The 18,249-nt window shown below is 46.6% G+C and overlaps 1 protein-coding gene across 1 annotated transcript in view; it reads left to right on the top strand.

Moving 5' to 3' along the window:
- Positions 1-18,249, top strand: part of LOC308607032 (multidrug and toxin extrusion protein 2-like) — a gene marked incomplete at its 5' end in the record, with an annotated part of 49,184 nt that overhangs the window by 10,818 nt on the left and 20,117 nt on the right. Inside the window, 8 exon segments of the mRNA XM_081218626.1 lie at positions 1,162-1,206; positions 4,339-4,436; positions 6,206-6,303; positions 8,393-8,506; positions 9,590-9,657; positions 16,070-16,144; positions 16,148-16,178; positions 16,747-16,822. Of these exon segments, the coding sequence (XP_081074752.1) occupies positions 1,162-1,206; positions 4,339-4,436; positions 6,206-6,303; positions 8,393-8,506; positions 9,590-9,657; positions 16,070-16,144; positions 16,148-16,178; positions 16,747-16,822 (605 nt within the window).

The following is an 18,249-nucleotide window of genomic DNA, read 5'->3' as shown; positions in this document are numbered from 1 at the left end:
TCAAAGTGCTGTTCATGCGAAAGTTGAAAATTTCTTGGACCTGTCGTCCCCACCCCACTGATCCTCAGGGCTTGTGCCACTTTGATGTCCAAGAGCTTAAATTAAATATAAACACTGATAAGGGGAAGACATTTCCTTCCTTATTCTAGAGTTACTTTTTTTTAAATTAATTTTTATTGGAGTATAGTTGCTTTACAATGTTGTATTAGTTTCTACTGTAGAGCGAAGCAAATCAGCCATATGTATACGTATGTCCCCTCTTGTTTGGATTTCCTTCCCGTTTAGCTCACCAAAAAGCACTGAGTTGAGTAGAGTTCCCTGAGCTATACAGTAGGTTCTCATTAATTATCTATTTCATACACTATTTTTTTTTTTTTTTTCGGTACGCGGGCCTCTCACTGTTGTGGCCTCTCCCGTTGCGGAGCACAGGCTCCAGATGCACAGGCTCAGCGGCCATGGCTCACGGGCCCAGCCGCTCCGCGGCATGTGGGATCTTCCCAGACCAGGGCACGAACCTGTGTCCCCTGCATCGGCAGGCGGACTCTGAACCACTGCGCCACCAGGGCAGCCCTCATACACTATTTTATATCAACAGTGTATATATGACAATCCCAACTTCCCAGTTCATCCCACCCTGTCCTCCACTTCCCCTCTTGGTGTCCATACGTTTGTTCTCTACGTCTGTGTCTCTATTTCTGTTTTGCAAATAAGATCATCTGTACCATTTTTCTAGATTCCACATATATGCATTAATATATGGTATTTGTTTTTCTCTTTCTGACTGACTTCACTCTGCATGACGGTCTCTAGGTTAGGGTTACTTTTGATTCCAAATTAATCAGGATGCTTCCTGGGCTCCGCTTGGATTTGGGGAAGGACCGCCAGCTGTCACCCTCGGAGCCATTCAGATGTCAAGGCAGTGAGTGGTGGTTTCTCCTGAGCTGGTTAGAATTCGCTTTTGTCCTCACGGAGTCCGCTCTGGGAAGATCCAAATAGTTAGCATTTGATTATCCTAGCATTTGGTTAGTGTGGGTCCGAGTCTCTGAATTTGAGGTCACATAACAAGATTAAATATCTTACTAAAAACCAGAATCAACGTAAACTGTGGGAATGAGACTTTTTTTTAATCAACGAGAGCTGTTTTTCTATTTTATCTTACAGGCCACATTCCTGTTCCAGCTGCAGGCAAAATATTTACAAAGTCAGGTACGGATTTTTTTTTTTTAATTTATTTATTTTTGGCTGTGTTGGGTCTTCGTTTCTGTGCGAGGGCTTTCTCTAGTTGCGGCAAGTGGGGGCCACTCTTCATCGCGGTGCGAGGGCCTCTCACTATCGCGGCCTCTCTTTTTGCAGAGCACAGGCTCCAGACGTGCAGGCTCAGTAGCTGTGGCTCATGGGCCCAGTTGCTCCGCGGCATGTGGGATCTTCCCAGACCAGGGCTCGCACCCATGTCCCCTGCATTGGCAGGCAGATTCTCAACCACTGCGCCACCAGGGAAGCCCAGGTACAGATTTTTTAATAGTTTTACTCCATAATACTGGAAATGTGTAGTAAATATTTTTTCCCTAACTCAACGTGGCATTTCTGTTTTATTTATTAACAGTAATTTGTCTGTTTACTCTTTGCCAGATACTGTTCTAAATGCCTTATAAATATATTAACTTAATTCTAATAACAGTGTGAGTAGGCTCTATCTTTTCCATTTTTAGATAAGAAAACCAAGGTATGTAGATGATGTGACTTGCCCAAGGTCATACAGATTGTAAGCCAAGGGGCTGGGATTTGAACTCAGCCTGGCTCCAAAGTCTGATCTAAAGTTTTCAATATTTAAAAGTCTGTATTTCTGAGGTGGGCTTTTCCCTAGCTTTCCCTAGTTTGGGTTTTAGGCAGACACACCCAACAGCGTGCTGAGAGTAATTTCTCGCAATCTTGCAAGAAAGTAATTATTTTACCCAGCTTCACAGAAGAGGAGAGTTAGGGCTGAAGAGGGTAGGGTCTGAGTTGGCATTCAGAACTAGATTTTTTTCTACAAGCTATCCTGCCTTAGGGATCTGCTTTGAGTATTTCTCTTTCCAACACGACAGCCCAGTGCTGGGCTAGGCCTGAGGGTTACGGTGGAAGGCAGGCTGCAAGGTGGAATGGGCTAGGGGTCTGAGACTCTGGACCCTGGGCCATCCCAGCTCACACCGCCCCTTCCCCCAGGCTCAGTGAGACTCGGGAGCCAGACCAAACCAAACGTGTGGCTCCTCGAAGTGGGGGCCACCTGGGACCTGTCCCCCACCGGGCTGCACCTTCTCCATCCGGGCCGCACCTGCAGCCCCACCGTCACGCATCCATCTCGCCCATCCTTAACGCTCCCCTTCCTTGCTCTGCGCCCCGACCCTGACTGTGCTTAGACAGAGGTGCACTCGAGTGAGAACACTGAGGCTCCAGCAGAGGCCTTGTGGCGCTGAGGTCCCCAGGGTAGCGGCTCGGGTCCAGGCTCCAGCCTGAGCACTGTCACCACCTGCATGTCCACAGCCCGCGTTCTGGCCCCACGGGACTGGCCAGAGTGCCACGCTGCCAGCCGGGCTGCCACCCACCCACCCCGACCCCCCGGTAAATATCTTAGGGAATTTTCCATAAAAGTAATGGACAGTTTTTTCCGAGGTTCTACCCGAGCTCTGTCTGGGTGGAGTCTTGTGGATGGATGTGCTCCGCCCTAGAGAGATGATGCCCGGCCCGTCACATCCTCTAGGCCACCTGGTTTCTGGCTTTGCACCGGCCTCAGACTGATTCTGGCGCCCGTTTCAGGGGAGGAGGACCCAGTGTTCCACAGCCACCACCGCAGCCGTGTGCAGGGCCCCCCGGGGCCTCGTGCAGCACGGGGCAGGGTGGGTGCGGGCAGAGTTGAGAGGCGCTCCAGCCCACCGAACTGAGCCTCCAGGGCCTGCGTGTCACCGTTTGTCCACGAAGCCATTGCACTTTGACAGTGGTCAGCCGTTTAAATGCAGGGGGAAAATGCAGAAGTCTTACTTAAAGAAAGTACCGGTGTCGCGTGGGCAGCAGATACAAACGAAGTGAGTCAAGTAAGAATAAAGGGATGAGCGTTCGCGGTACCCCTGCTCCGCCGCGGGCATCGCTGGGTACCCTGGATGCGGTGACCCTGTGTGCCCCCAGCCTTGGTCCTGGCGCCCCGCAGGTGGTCTTTCCTTATAGACCTCACGCCGGGACCCGGCTGGCTCTTGGTGTGCTTGTCCCCTCTTTCCTCTCTGTGATGCTGTGGCCTGTGATGCTGTTGTCATGCAGAGGCAGTTACCCACTGGGCTGGTCTGGCTCAGGCGGCACCAGTGGGGGAGACGCCCCGTGGTCCCGATCCCTGCTGTTGTTGGTCTTGGGTTACTTCGCGGTCATTTAAAATGGTCGCCTGTTTAACTCTGAACGTTCATTTCATCACCTGTTCCGGAAAACTTCAGTCTTCCTCCTGCATTTGCCCTTCACTCTCACATGACTGCCATGCTCAGAAGTGACATCAGACGTGGGGTTTTTTTCCCCCACACCAAGCAATCCAGGGCACCAGCTGGGTGTCGTACAATCTCACTCTGACACTGTGTACCTGGAGAAGGCGTCCGATCAGGGCTCAGTCCCACGCACCTGCTCCCCTGACGCCCCCAGACGCTCACTGCAAGTCCAGGTCATCACCTGTGCTGACCAGTTGGTTATAAATCAGAGATTCCCACGACCTCCTCTTGGGTTCGATTAATTTACTAGAACTCCTCACAGAACTTGGGAACACTGTTCTCTCACTGTTCACCGGTTTATTATAAAACGGCATGATAAAGGATCCATGTAGGCATCCAGGTGGAAGAGGTGCGTGGGGCAGGGCATGGGGAGGGGCTTGTGCCCGTGTTCACCCGCCTGGAAGCTCCCCGAAGCGCGCGCTGTTGGGACTTTATGGAGGTGTCCTCACAAGGGCGTGCTCGTTCATTAGCTCCATTTCCAGCCCGTCCCCCATCTTGAGAGTGGGGGTGGGGAGCCTGAAAATCGTGGTGACCGGCCCCCATCCCAGAGCCCATCCTGGGTCGCCTCATTAGAACAGAAGATACTCCTGGTACTCTTATAACTAAGGACTTCATAAGGCTTTCAGGAGCTCTGTGTCGGAGGTGGGGTCAAAGACCAGATATGAGAATAAGAGATGCCCCTGGTGCTCTTAGCACTGAGGGAATGGCAAGGGTTTTAGGAGCTCTGTGCTGGGAACCGGGGGGCAGAGACCCATGTATATGTTTCCTGCTCGCTCTTGCCACCCGACTGATGGGCTGTTGAAAGTGCTCATGTTTCCTGTTTGCTCGGGGCTCTTAGGGCATCATCATGCCTCAAGTGGTTACCGGCATTGCAGCGAACGTCCTCAACGTGGGCACGAATGCCCTCCTGCTGTACGCCCTGGACTTCGGAGTGGTGTGAGTAGTGACCCCTCCATTCCCCATGTAGAGTGCCTGCTGTGCGCCGGCTGGGATGCAGGGGAGGGGGCAGCCCAGTGGGGGTTGCCAAGCTGTGCTCATGGGCAGCAGATGCCCTGGAACCCGGGAGGGAGGAACGTTGGGGCTTAGTCTGGGGAGAGCGGGGAGCTGACACCTGCCCGGAGGAGGGTGACCCCGAGCCTGGGCAGACAGGGAGGGGTGACCCCAGCAAAAGCAGGAAAGTGGGCAGAGGCCTGTAGGGATTTTCCCGTTGTCCCTGGATTGTAAGGAATGGAGCCAGATTCTGTCCCGAAGAAGCTCGAGCAGGCGGGGGTCACACAGAGTGAGACCTCCCTGGGCGGGTGCCACGTGCTGGTCCCCCCCTCACTTGGGGCCCTCAGAGTCTGCTTCCTGCGCGTGGCTGGCGTGATCTCACCAGCACTCGTGGACCAGGCCCCGGCAGTTTTGAGGTGCTTTAGGGCAGTGTGTTCTTTCCTTTTTTCGGCTGTGCTGCACAGCTTGCGGGGTCTGAACCTGGGCCACTGCAGTGAAAGTGCAGAGTCCTAACCACTGGACCGCCAGGGAGTTCCCTAGGGCAGTGTTTCTTTATAAATGAAAACTGGTTTCATGGGTCATGACCAGCACTTTGAAAAATTAAATATATTATGAAAGAAATAAGATGAAATAGAATAGGAAATAGAACGTGGCCTGGGGGTGTTTTTCATGAGACGTTTGCTTCTATGGCATGTGGGTACTGGATAGTGACGGAAATTTAATTCTTACTGTTGGTTGCAGTAAAAAATATATACAAAAGCATTTAATTGAAGGATTGTGCAGAGTTGGAACACAGACCAATCAATGAAAAAACATTTGTAACACCTTCCAGAAAACCGAAAGAGGCTTTGGCCTTGGGGAAGTGAAGAGTCAGGGGCCAAGTTTGAGAAGCGGTGACATTGACCCACATAAGCATCTCAGCAGGCTTCTCTGAAGATGAACCTCAGAGACTGTCTTTTAGAAGGTTTTTTAAAACAGATATACAGAGGGCAGTTTGGGAATAGGTGGTTAAGAGGAGAAAAACACAGGGATGGACTAAGAAGTGAAAAAATGTGAGAACTGGTCAGGAGAGTGAAATGAAAAAATAGAAGAGAATGCAGAGTTCCTGGTTCTCTGTGCCAGAACAGGGCACATTCTGTTTGTGGGGATAAAATGTCATCCATTGACGATGCTCTCAGGTTATTTCCCAAGACAAAACAAATTTATTATAATCCTGGGAAATAAAACTGCTATGACCTTAGACCAGTTGTTGAACACAGTAGCTGTTTGCCATAGCCTTATTTATTTATTTATCATCTATCTTTGCTGCACTGGGTCTTAGTTGAAGCATGCATGTGGGATCTAGTTCCCCGACCAGGGATCGAACCCAGGCCCCCTGCATTGGGAGCGCAGAGTCTTACGCACTGGACCACCAGGGAAGTCCCTGCCATAGCCTTTGAACTAAGTATGTTTAAGAATTTATTTGATGGTTTATTTAAGGCTATCAGAACAAGGAAGGGTGATAAGTCTTTATGTGCTTTTGCTTTTCTAGTAGCATTGGGTTCTTCCACAAAAATTCAATCTTGATGAAAAGAAAACAAGTCTATTATAAATGGATCTGGTGTTTAAAAAGAAGATAGTCCAGGAGCTATGAGCTCATCTAATAACTGTGAGAGTGAAAGCTTATTATTTGGGAGGAATGTACTCACGGGTGATGATACCTTTTTCTCCTTCAGAGGATCTGCCTGGGCGAACACCACTTCCCAGTTCTTCTTGTCTGCTCTTCTCTTCCTGTACGTGTGGTGGAAAAAAATCCACGTCGACACCTGGGGAGGTATTGAGGACATTGATTTCTTATGTTATTTACTGTTCAGAAAGATGTGATTCTGGTCTCTAAATTTTTTTTTTCTCAGACTTTTTTTGTTTTTATCTTTCGGGAAATTTAAAAATTCTATAAAATATTTAAGTTACTGAAAATATAAAAGTTACAGGTTCAATGTGAGAATTTTTTTTTTATATCTACGAAGGCAGCTTTTGTTCATAGAAACCTACTGGCTTGTAAGAATTAATATTAAGTGAGTTAAAATTGCAAATACAAAATCCTAGCTGTTTCTTGCAAATCACTCTGTTCTGTTAAAGTGAAGTTTGATTAATGTCTTATCAAATCACATGAACAGATGGAACTCTTAACAATCAGCACCACTTTCAACTTAGCTAAAGTCCCTTAAGTATCCTAACATCCATTTGTAAATTTAGTAAAATAGATTTTTTTTTGTGTGTGTGTGTGTGTGTTATGCAGGCCTCTCACTGTTGTGGCCTCTCCCGTTGCAGAGCACAGGCTCCGGACGCGCAGGCTCAGTGGCCATGGCTCACGGGCCCAGCTGCTCCGCAGCATGTGGGATCCTCCCGGACCCGGGCACGAACCTGTGTCCCCTGCATTGGCAGGCGGACTCTCAACCACTGCACCATCAGGGAAGCCCAATAGATCTGTTTTTGTTTTCTATTTTTTGAATTGTGGTAAAATATAATATATGTAATGTAAAATTTGACCTTTTAACCGTTTTTAAATGTACAATTTAGTGCCCTTAAGTACATTCACAGTGTTATGCAACCATCACCACCGTCCATTTCTAAAACATTTTTATCTCTCCAAATAGAAACTCTACCCATTAAGCAGTAACTTCCCATTTTCCCTCTGCCCAGCCCTGGGTAACCTCTAATCTACTTTCTGTCCCTTTCTGTTGATCTTGTACCTGACACTTTGCTGAAGTGATCTGTTCTTTCTAGGAGCTTTCTTGTGGATTCTTTGGGTAGGTATAGGATGATGTCATGTGTGAAGAGAGAATTTTACTTGTTCCTTTCCAGTCTTTTATTTTTTTTTTTAAAGGATTCTTTTTTGTGTGTGGTTTTTTAAAAAAATTTATTTTGTTTATTTTATTTTTGGCTGCGTTGGGTTTTTGTTGCTGCACGTGGGCTTTCTCTAGTTGCAGCTAGCAGGGGCTACTCTTCATTGCAGTGCGCAGGTTTCTCATTGTGGTGGTTTCTCTTGTTGCAGAGCGTGGGCTCTAGGCACGCAGGCTTCAGTAGTTGCAGCACGCGGGCTCGGCAGCTGTGGCTCATGGGCTCTAGAGCGCAGGCTCAGTAGTTGTGGCTCATGGGCTTAGTTGCTCCGCGGCATGTGGGATCTTCCCGGACCAGGGATCAAATCTGTGTCCCCTGCGTTGGCAGGTGGATTCTTAACCACTGTGCCACCAGCCTTTGCCCATTTTTTAATTGTTGTTGCTGTTGAACTGTAGGAATTCTTTCTATACTCTGGATATTATGATATCCAGATATCCTTTTCAGATAGAATATTTACTAGTATCTTCTCCTGTTCTGTGTGTTGCCCTTTCACTCTGTTGATTGTGTCCTTTAACGCCCAGAAATTTTCAATTTCGATGTAGTTCAGTTTATCCAGTTTTACTTTAGTTGCTTGTGAGCACAGTGGAGTTCAGATCTAATCATACTGCCACGTGTACGCCCAGTGTTCCTCTCTTCCCTATAGTATCCGTCCATCGTATTTTAGTTTTCTAGCTCCCTAGTGATTGTATCCTTGATGCCCCCATCATCCCACAAGCACACCGGTCACAGGGATACCTATGTGGTTTCTTATGGGACTCTGCACAAGTTTCTCTGCTGTGTATAACGGGAGTGAAACGTGTGGGTCATAGGGCATATACAGACTTCAGTTTCACTACATTTTGTCAGCTCTGTTCCCACCATCTCAAACTCTGGGCTTGTTGACCTCTTTAAAATATATTGTTTTTCCGGTGAACACTGGTTCCTCCCAGTCTCTGAGCTTTTGGTGGAGGCACGCGTGTGAGATAGAATTGTTGGTATCAGACTGTGGAAAAGTAAATGCTGTGTTCTTCCCTGTCCTCCAGGTTGGACCAGGGACTGTTTCCAGGAGTGGGACTCCTTCATCCAGCTGGCCATCCCCAGCATGTTTATGGTGTGCATTGAGTGGTGGACCTTTGAAGTCGGAACCTTCCTTGCAGGTTGGTCAGCAGTTCAGTAGAAACCTGTCAACAGCCTGGTTAATCATGTCTACAGAGCTTTTCAGGAGACCCAAGTTTGCTTCTCCTTCCTCTTGGTTTCATCAGGCCCTCATGGAAGATTTCAGTACAGGTTTCACTGCTCATCGAACCATAAGCACACTATTCAAGTTGGGTGAGGTTTTGTGCTACCCCACTGCCTTTCATTTTGTAGCTTTGAAAGGGACGTTTGCTAAGGTCATGGAGCAGGAGAACAAAGCCTGAGTCCAGGTCTCAGGACTCTGGCCATCCTGTGGTTCAGCTGACTTTTGCTAGGCATTGTGCCAAGATCCTAGGGCATTTACAGAGTGACTGATGTTGCTCTGTTTTAGCCTTGCTCTGTTTCTTTCCGACCTAGAACAATTTTGGTCACGGGCGTTCACCTTAGCCATCCACTGCTAGTGAAGGAATAGAGAAAACAGCAGAGACAGAGGGTAATAATACTTGATCTGAAAGTTTCTGTGGACACTGGAATGCGTTAATCGTCCCATCGCTTCTCACGGAGTTCCACTGCCCTCTGTCCTTCCCTCCACACTGTGGTCCCCCGTCTCCCTGAAGGAGATGACCTGCACCCCCGGGCACCACATGGTTTTCTACTTAAGCCCTGTGTTTTGTTGCCTGGTGAAGTGGGGGCTTCTGGAATGAGCCTGTATCCCATCTTAGCTGCTGAAGTTATTGGATGCTTCCTGAATGGGGTTCTCCTTGGCACAGATAGTGAATTCTGCCATTGGATTATGCTTCTGGGGGCAATCTTGGCTTCTCTTTTTTTTTTTTTTTGCGGTACGTGGGCCTCTCACTGTTATGGCCTCTCCTGTTGCGGAGCACAGGCTCCGGACGCACAGGCTCAGCGGCCATGGCTCACGGGCCCAGCCGCTCCGTGGCATGTGGGATCTTCCTGGACCGGGGCACGAACCCGTGTCCCCTGCATCGGCAGGCGGACTCTCAACCACTGCGCCACCAGGGAAGCCCTTGGCTTGTCTTAAATTACATTAGGTTCTAGTTTCATAAGGAAAATGTTCACTTTACTCCACTTTTTGAACATTTCAGGATTGATGAGCGTGACAGAGCTTGGAGCCCAGGCCGTCATTTATGTACTGGCTTCTGCAGCCTACATGGTAAGGCGATGCCGTGCTGTCCATGCGGAGAGTTAGATGGTATGAGGGGGGAGTGCAGCTGGAGAAGCAAGTGTGGATTTTGGAGCCAGACACACCGCTGGGTGTGGGTCCTGGCCGTGCTGCTTCCCAGCTGTGTGATGCTGGGCTCGTTATGTAACCTTTCTGAGCTTTACTTTCCTCATATACACAGTGGGAAAAAATAATACCTACTTGGCAGGTGAAAATTAGGACAAAGCTTATACAAAATACTTAGCACAATGCCTGGCATGTCTATTGGAAATAACGGAGTTTACTGCAAATAACTTGGTGCTGGGATATGGTGGGGCATAAGGTGCAGACAGTCCCTGTCTCTCGTGGCTGGTGGGCTGGCGTGGAGATAAGCGAGCAAACAGATGAATAAGAGCATGATATAGCCATATAACATGCACCATAGGGTTTCCCTGGTGGCGCAGTGGTTGAGAGTCTGCCTGCCGATGCAGGGGACACGGGTTTGTGCCCCGGTCTGGGAAGATCCCACATGCCGCGGAGCGGCTGGGCCCGTGAGCCATGGCCGCTGAGCCTGCGCGTCCGGAGCCTGTGCTCTGCAATGGGAGAGGCCACAACAGTGAGAGGCCCGCGTACCGCAAAAAAATAAAAATAAAAAAAGCACCATAAAAGAAGCAAACAACAAAAACAAGTCTAAGATGTATGAGAACAGAGACAGACACCTTTTTAGATAGGTGTTGAGGAACGGTCCTCCTGAGTTGCTGTGTAAGCGGAGACGTGAAGGGTGAGAAGGTGCCAGCCCGGGAAGCCCACAGTCAGGGCTGACCCCACAGGCCCTGAGATGCAGGGATGCAGGAGAGCCCTTGCATGTTCAGGGACCTGATAACGAGCCCGGGTGAGGGCTTAGCGAGGAGAGAAGCTTCTTGCCGCTGTGTAGAAGCTGGCTTGGAGGACAGGTGTGGGATGGGAGGTGGGAAGGAGGCTGTTGGAATCATCGAGGGGAGCAAGTGGAAGGCGGCTGGTGGTGGAGGAGGGGCAGAGAGGCTGAGTTAGTGATGCCGTCAGGCAGAGCGGAAGTGACAGAACTAGGGTTTGGATGTGGGAGGCTCGGCAACGCACGGGAAGAATCACACATGCCTCCAGGGTTTGGGGCTGGAACGACTGTGTGGCGTCATGCCTTTTACCTTCTGAGGCTTTCTGAATATTCCAGTTCTGCACATATAGATAGGCCCTTTGTTCCTTGTTTTTGAAAAACATGCCATCTGGGCAGTAGGATGAAGGGCCATTTTTGTTTCTGTTTACATATGTTTCTTTAGTCTTAAAAATGAAAGAAGGACTTAGTGGGGATTGATGTGGTCGTGTAGGAGTGAGCCGGGAGGGTGTCTAAGGGCAAACCCCAAGACACAGAAGTCAGCAGCAGAAGGAGACCTCCACCAAGAGACAGGCCCAGGCAGGTGTGGAAGGGGGGCGACCCCGAGAACAGGTCGTGGAAGAAGCCGGGTAGAGGGTGGGAAGGGTCCCTTGGATTTAGGGTCATCGGAGACATTTTGGAGTGAGGAAGAGCAGGAGCCAGCTGTGGGCACTGACCTTGGGGTGAGGAAGCAGAGGCTGCTGGGAGTCAGTTCTGTCTAGAGGATTGGCTGTTGAGGGGGGAAAGATTCCATCAAGGCACGATTTGGTTTTGCTTCTGTTTTTGTTTTTTTAAATTAATTAATTTATTTATCTTTGGCTGCATTGGGTCTTCGTTTTGGTGTGTGGGCTTCTCGTTGCAGTGGCTTGTCTTGTTGTGGAGCATGGGCTCTAGGTGCGCCGGCTTCAGTAGTTGTGGTGCACGGGCTTAGTTGCTCCATGGCATGTGGGATCTTCCCGGACCAGGGCTCGAACCCATGTCCCTGCATTGGCAGGCAGATTCTTAACCACTGTGCCACCAGGGAAGTCCTTGCTTCTGTTTTTAAATGGTGGCCCTGGAGTTTGTTTGGTTTTTGTTTGTTTGTTTGTTTGTTTGCGATACGCGGGCCTCTCACTGTTGTGGCCTCTCCCGTTGCGGAGCACAGGCTCCGGACGCACGGGCTCAGCGGCCATGGCTCACGGGCCTAGCCGCTCTGCGGCATGTGGGATCTTCCCGGACCGGGGCACGAACCCGTGTCCCCTGCATCGGCAGGCGGACTCTCAACCACTGCGCCACCAGGGAAGCCCTGTTTGTTTGTTTTTAATATTTTTATTTATTTATTTATTTGGCTGTGCTGGGTCTTAATTGCAGCATGTGGGCTCTTCATTGTGGCACGTGGGCTTCTCTCTAGTTGTGGTGTGCAGGCTCTAGAGCGTGTGGGCTCAGTAGTTGCAGCACACGGGCTCTCTAGTTGTGGCATGCGGGCTCCAGAGCATGTGGGCTCTGTAGTTGCGGCAAGCAGGCTTAGTTGCCCTGCACCATTTGGGATCTTAGTTCCCAACCAGGGATCAAACCCAAGTCCCCTGCATTGGAAGGTGGATTCCTAACCACTGGACCACCAAGGAAGTCCCGTGGAGCTTGTTTATAGGTGTGCAGTAAACTGAAGCTATCTGCCAATTCTACCTTATTGTCAGATCTTCTGTTTTTCTACCTGTTCTATCACAGGCTTCATTTTTTAAATTAATTTTTGGTTTTAATTGTGGTAAAATACACATAACGTAAAGTCTACCATCTTAACTACCATTTTAACTGCCCAATTCAGTAGTGTTAAGCATATTTTGATTGTTGTACAACCAATCTCCAGAACTTCCTCCTGCAAAACTGAAACTCTGCCCATTGAATAATTCCTGTTCCTCCTGCCCTCAGCCTCTGGCAACCACCATTATAGTTTCTGTTTCTTGTCCCAGGCTTCCCTTTGTTAGAGACTGTGAAGCAATAAGTGTTCATTATTTTTATGGAAAAAAAACAAGTCCCCTTAGTGGGGAACTTAAAATAAAAATGATAAAATACAGAGAAATAATCCACCAAGAGCAAGAGTTAACAGATACAGTAAACAGGAAAGTTAGAGTTTGGAGTTTGAGATGATGGTATAATAATCAGAGAATAGAAAAGTCGTATGTTCAAAATCATTCAACAAAAAAGAAGAAATTGAAACCCAAAGAACAATATTTGGAAAAGAACCAAGTAGGATTTTAAAAAATTGAAAATATAGCCACAGAAATGTAATACTTCATAGATTACTTAAAACTGAAAAATCAAATAATGAACTTGAAGATAGATCTGTGGAAATTCCCATAATAAAACAAAGGCATATAAATAGATGGAATTAGATATGCAGACCAATGAAATAGAATAGAGAGCCCAGAAGTAAACCCTCACATGTATTGTCAAGTGATTTTTGACAAAAACAAATGTTCCTGGGAAAACTGGATATCCACATGCAAAAGAATGAACTTGGACCTTACCTAACACCATGTGCAAAGATCAACTCAAAGTGGATCTAAGACTTAAAACAATAAAACTCTTAGAAGTATATACATAAGGCAAAAGCTTCACAACATTGGATTTGGCAATGACTTCTTGGATATGACAGCAAAGGCACAGGCAACAAAAGAAAAAATAGACAATTGGACTTTATAAAAATTTTATAATTTTGTGCATCAAAAGACAGTATCAACAGAGTAAAAAGGCAACCCACAGAATGGGAGAGAATATTTGCAAATCACCTATGTGATGAAGATTACTAATCAGAATATATAGACAACTCTTAAAACTCAGTAACAAAAACCAAAACATCCTGATGTTAAAATGAGCAAAGGACTTGAATAGATATTATCTCCAAGGAAGATATACAAATGGCCAATAAGCACGTGAAAAGATGCTCAGTATCACTGATCATTAGGAAATGCAAATCAAAACTACATTGAGACACCTCTTCACACCCATTAGAATGGCTGCTCTTGAGGAAAAAAAAAAGAAAAAAGAAAAGAAACAAAATAAGTGTTGGCGAGGGTGTAGAAATATTGGAGTGTTGCATTGTTGGTTGGAATGTAAAATGATGCAGCTGCCATGGGAAAATAGAAAAATGGTAGTTCCTAAAAAATTAAAAATAGAATCACCATATGACCCAGCAATTCCACTTTTGGCTGTATACCCAAAAGAGTTGAAAGGAGTATCTCAAAGAGATATTTCCAGTCATGTTCACAGCAGACTTATTCACAAGAGCCAAAGGGTGGAAGCAACCTCCATGTCCTTCCACAGATGAATGGTTAAACAAAATGTGATACATACATACAATGGGGTTATCATTATTTTAAAAAAAGGAAGGAGATTCTGACACATGGAACAGTGTGGATGAACCTTGAGGACATTATGCTAAATGAAATAAGCCAGACATAAAAAGACAAATACTGTACAAGCCCACTCATATGTGGTACTTAGACTAGTCAAAATAATACAGAGTAGAAGGGTGGTTGCCAGGGTCTGGGGGAGGGGGGAGTGAGGATTTATTGTTTAACGGGCACAGGGTTTCAGCTTCAGGAGATGAAAGGAGTTCCGGAGATGATGGTGGTGATGGTTGCACAGCATTACGAACGTATTTAATACCATTGAAGTGTGTACTTTAAAATGTTATAACGGTTAAAAAAAATACACCACATAGTAATTACTGGAATAAGAAGGGAAGAAATGGCTAACACGGTAAATTTCATATTGCGTGTATTTTGCCACAGTAAATACAAGTGAGAAAAAGTAGAACTGGAACATGTGAAAGATGGAGACCCATTATATATCTTATATCTTGTAGGAATTCCACAGGGAGAGGATAGAGACTGGCGGGGATGCCGTATTCAGAGACGTTTGATGAGAGACAGAGACCATTAGATATCTGAAGTAAGACACAAATCTTAATATTCAACAATTATAATGAACATTTTATTGGAGATTCGAGCCTGTGCAATTAGGCAAGAAAAGGAAAATGCATTGATTTATAAACTAAATGGCTGACATGGCTTTCCTGTCCTATTGTTTGTGGATTTTTCTCCAGCAGAGCTGTCCCCTGCGTGGGAAGGATCAGTACAGAGGTGGGATCTGTCACATGACATCTTCACTTAAGGGTTTATGCCTGGCGAGGAGGGAGCAGCAGTCCTGACCTCCCCCACTGCCCCACCCCACCTCCCATCCCCCAAGACGAGAAGGGCCTGGCTCTGAGGCACTCACACCACCAGTCACTGCGCAGTGAGTCTGAGAGGGAGGGCCGGTCGGCAGTGGGGTCTGGCCGTGCTGTCTGTGACCCTGTCATGAGTCCACAGGACGGCTCATCATTGCCTCCTGGGACCCCTGTGGGAAGAACGAGTGGGATGTAGCCTCTTCCTCTTTCTCATCTGGACTTTGGCTTCCTGTTGTCCTTTCCCGCTTCCAGAAGCTCATCAGCTCGCTTAGTCTCAGAGTTGTTAATGAGTTTCTTCTCTGTTAAGCATCTTTACTGACATTTTAGTGGCATTTGGGGAAGGAAGGGGTTTAAGCATGTGAGCTGGCCATTCATCTTGAGCTGAAGCCAATATGTATACTTTGAGCCCACAAGTCTTGTAAATTTTTATATAGTCAGGTCCATTGTTTTTCAAGTTCTTAAACTTAACAATTTTTAATACATATTTTTTATCAACTTCACTTAGGCTGGTTCTCAAACAGCAACAAATTAGACGGCTCTCAGGAGGATGCTGCTTCTAGTAGGAATAAGAAGTTAAAGCTGACATATAAATTATTAAAAGCAGACCTGAGAACTAAAATCGTTACTACACAACCCGTGTTTCACAAACAGCTCCTGAAGGCAGCACTGTCATCACAGGAGAACGACCAACATGACCCTGCAAGTTGAATAATGGTCTATTTAAGAAGCAAGCAAGCGTATAGCTTCAGATTTCCATAACCAGTAATTAAAATAAAGTTTGGACATCTACTGTGAAGGGCCATAGTTCGATTTAATGGGTAATTAGACATAGGAATGTTGGACATATAACGTATGGTGGAGTCAGATTGCATCAGCTTTTGCGGAATTCCTACAGTGTGCCAGGCTTTGTTCTAAGTGCTTTTTTCACGATTCATTTCATTTTTACGAATGATTTATATATTTATAGTTCATTAAATCTTGTAGAATGTAGCAAAGTTGAATTGACTCTGATAGTATATGTTTAGCTAATAAGGGAGGTGCTTTGCCCTCAAATCCAGCATCTTTAAGAGGTTCTACTCTGATGCCTCTGATGGGGGCAGGAGTCAGGGCAACTGTTACACATCTGTAACAGTGGGCGAGGCCAAGCCACTTGTTTCCTGTCACACAGCAAGGACGTACTGGAACCGCGTCTAGAACCCGGAGCTCTGACTCTGTCCTGGGTTTCCGCGCAGGTAGACTCTAGTGCAGTGATACTCTGATTTTCAGACCCTCTGACTCCTCCTCGTGATTTTGAGATCACTCATTTCTAGGTGCCTCTAGGCCTTGGTGTGGCAGCCAACGTCCAGGTGGGCAGTGCCCTGGGGGCAGGGGATGCCCAGCAGGCATGACACTCCTGTGCCACCGTCCTCCTGTGTGCAGGTGAGTGTGGCACTGCTGCTCACTGGCCGCAGCTGTATCTAAGTTTAGAAATATATATCATAATTTCTCTGGGAATTGACTTACATGTGTAAACTCAACTGAAATCTTTCTTCTTTATGCTGACTCCTGTTTACTCAGTTAAATAAAGCTCCTAAATATGATTTTCTGTTATTAGGTACCAATTAAATACTGTTCCACTTGGTACTAACAGGAATCATTTCAAAGGCAGTTGTTATCATGTGCAGGCTTATTTCTGACCAGAATCTGTGTGCCCAGCTGTCCAGGTTCCTGGATCACTGACCCTTAGGCAGTTTGAATGTTCTAGAATCTGAGCAGTTAGAGAAGATTCTGATTATGTTGTCATCTTATTGAACATCTTTTCTATGAGTCTCCCTTAGAAAAAGAAGTTAGAATCATCTGACCTTAGGTGCTCTTTTCCTAGACAGTAAGAAGAAACACTATTACATTTCTTAAATCATTGACACAAATAGCTCATGAGAAGTCAGTACGAGGATTTATCACACTCGGGAGCATTTTCATTTCCTGTTGTTTCTTCTGTATTTTCCAGGTGTTTGCGCACTTGTAACGGGTATCTTACTTGCTGCTTTAAAGGATGTGGTGGCCTATGCATTTACCAGTGACAAATATGTACCATATTCTAGGAGAACATTTTTAGTTTTATGCTTTCTTTCTTCACTATACTTTTCTGACTCTGAGAGGTGAGTAGCATTTTACTCCATAGGAAAATCTGTAGTGCAGCTGGGAGTGAATTTGAACACGTTTGAATGAAGGAAGCCCATGGAAACCCCCTCCACCCCTCCAATACCCAGTTCATTTATCAAACACAAGTGGGCTTTCTCTTATGCTCAGTGTGTTTTTGCTCAGAGATACACAGAAAAAGCACGTGGAAAAAACCTCATCCCCAGAAAGGCACCTCCCCCCGTCCAGGGCACGCTGGCAGCAAGCACCCCTGAATCATCTGGGCAGTGTTTGCATAAACCACTGACCCAATGTTAGATTGAATTTTACTGCATTTTCTGTAATGATGTGTTTGCGTAATTATTTAGATGCAATAAAGTGTCTTGAGTAAACCAAATCCTTAGGAAAAAGCTTCAGTAATTTGCACCAGTTGCCTCAGATTATGCTTATGGAGAAATTCGGTTTTATTACTTTTAAGTGTGCTCTTCTAGTTTCACCCAACCCCACTAGTCTTAGACCAGTGCTTAAATATATTCTTGTAAAATCTTAGGGCTAGGGAGGTGGTCAGATGGAGGCACAGAAACTAGATTTACCCTCCTGCCTTAAACAAGTAAAAAACTGGACAAAATCTGTATTTCAAAAAATGGCTTTCAGACATTGGACCACAGGCAGCCCAGATAAATCCCTGAGGAGAACCCCATGATTGCCCCAGCTTACTGTGAGGGAGTTTCCAGGACAAAGTGCAGACGGGGGCCCTGGGAAAGACCCCCCATCTCCTTGGGTTGGGGAAATGGAGTCGGGAGTGGGGAAGCTCTGTGGCAAGTTCCCAGGCAGAGTCCCAGAGCAGGGAGAGCACCTGGAGGGTGCCCAGAGAGCACTTTGGAGTTGTATGGAAGCTCTCCCTCAAGTCTTCAGCCGACCGCTGAGCCGATTGTGCGTGTAAGGGTCCCAGGGGAGTGGGGTGAGGGACGGGAAGGAACACCCAAAAGGAGCAGGCAGAACAATCCCTGAAGCTCATAAAGGGTCGGGAAGAGTTTGTGTTCCCACTATGTGGAATGAACAAAACCTCGTCATGCATGGGATGGGTGGTGGAGTTCTCAGAAGGACCTTGCCTCAGTAGAAGGAAAATTAGCCCTAGAATGAAGCCTGCTCTGGTCCCACCTAACAAAGCTTAAAAGCAGACTTTGAAAGGATCAAATTGTATCTAAGAAATTTAACTGTATTACAGCTCAAGAGTACTTAAATTATTACAAGAACATGCAGTATTCGACAAACTAAAATTCACAATGTCTGCATCTAATTAGAAATTACCAGGCATACAAAGGAGCAAGAAATTAAAATCCATAGAAACATCAATCAGTTGAAACCAACC

The sequence above is a fragment of the Mesoplodon bidens genome (assembly GCF_964165515.1).
Source record: "Mesoplodon bidens genome assembly, chromosome: 19".
NCBI lineage: Eukaryota > Metazoa > Chordata > Mammalia > Artiodactyla > Ziphiidae > Mesoplodon > Mesoplodon bidens.
Note: the sequence above shows the minus strand (reverse complement) of the source record. Positions and strands in the feature narration are given on the sequence as shown.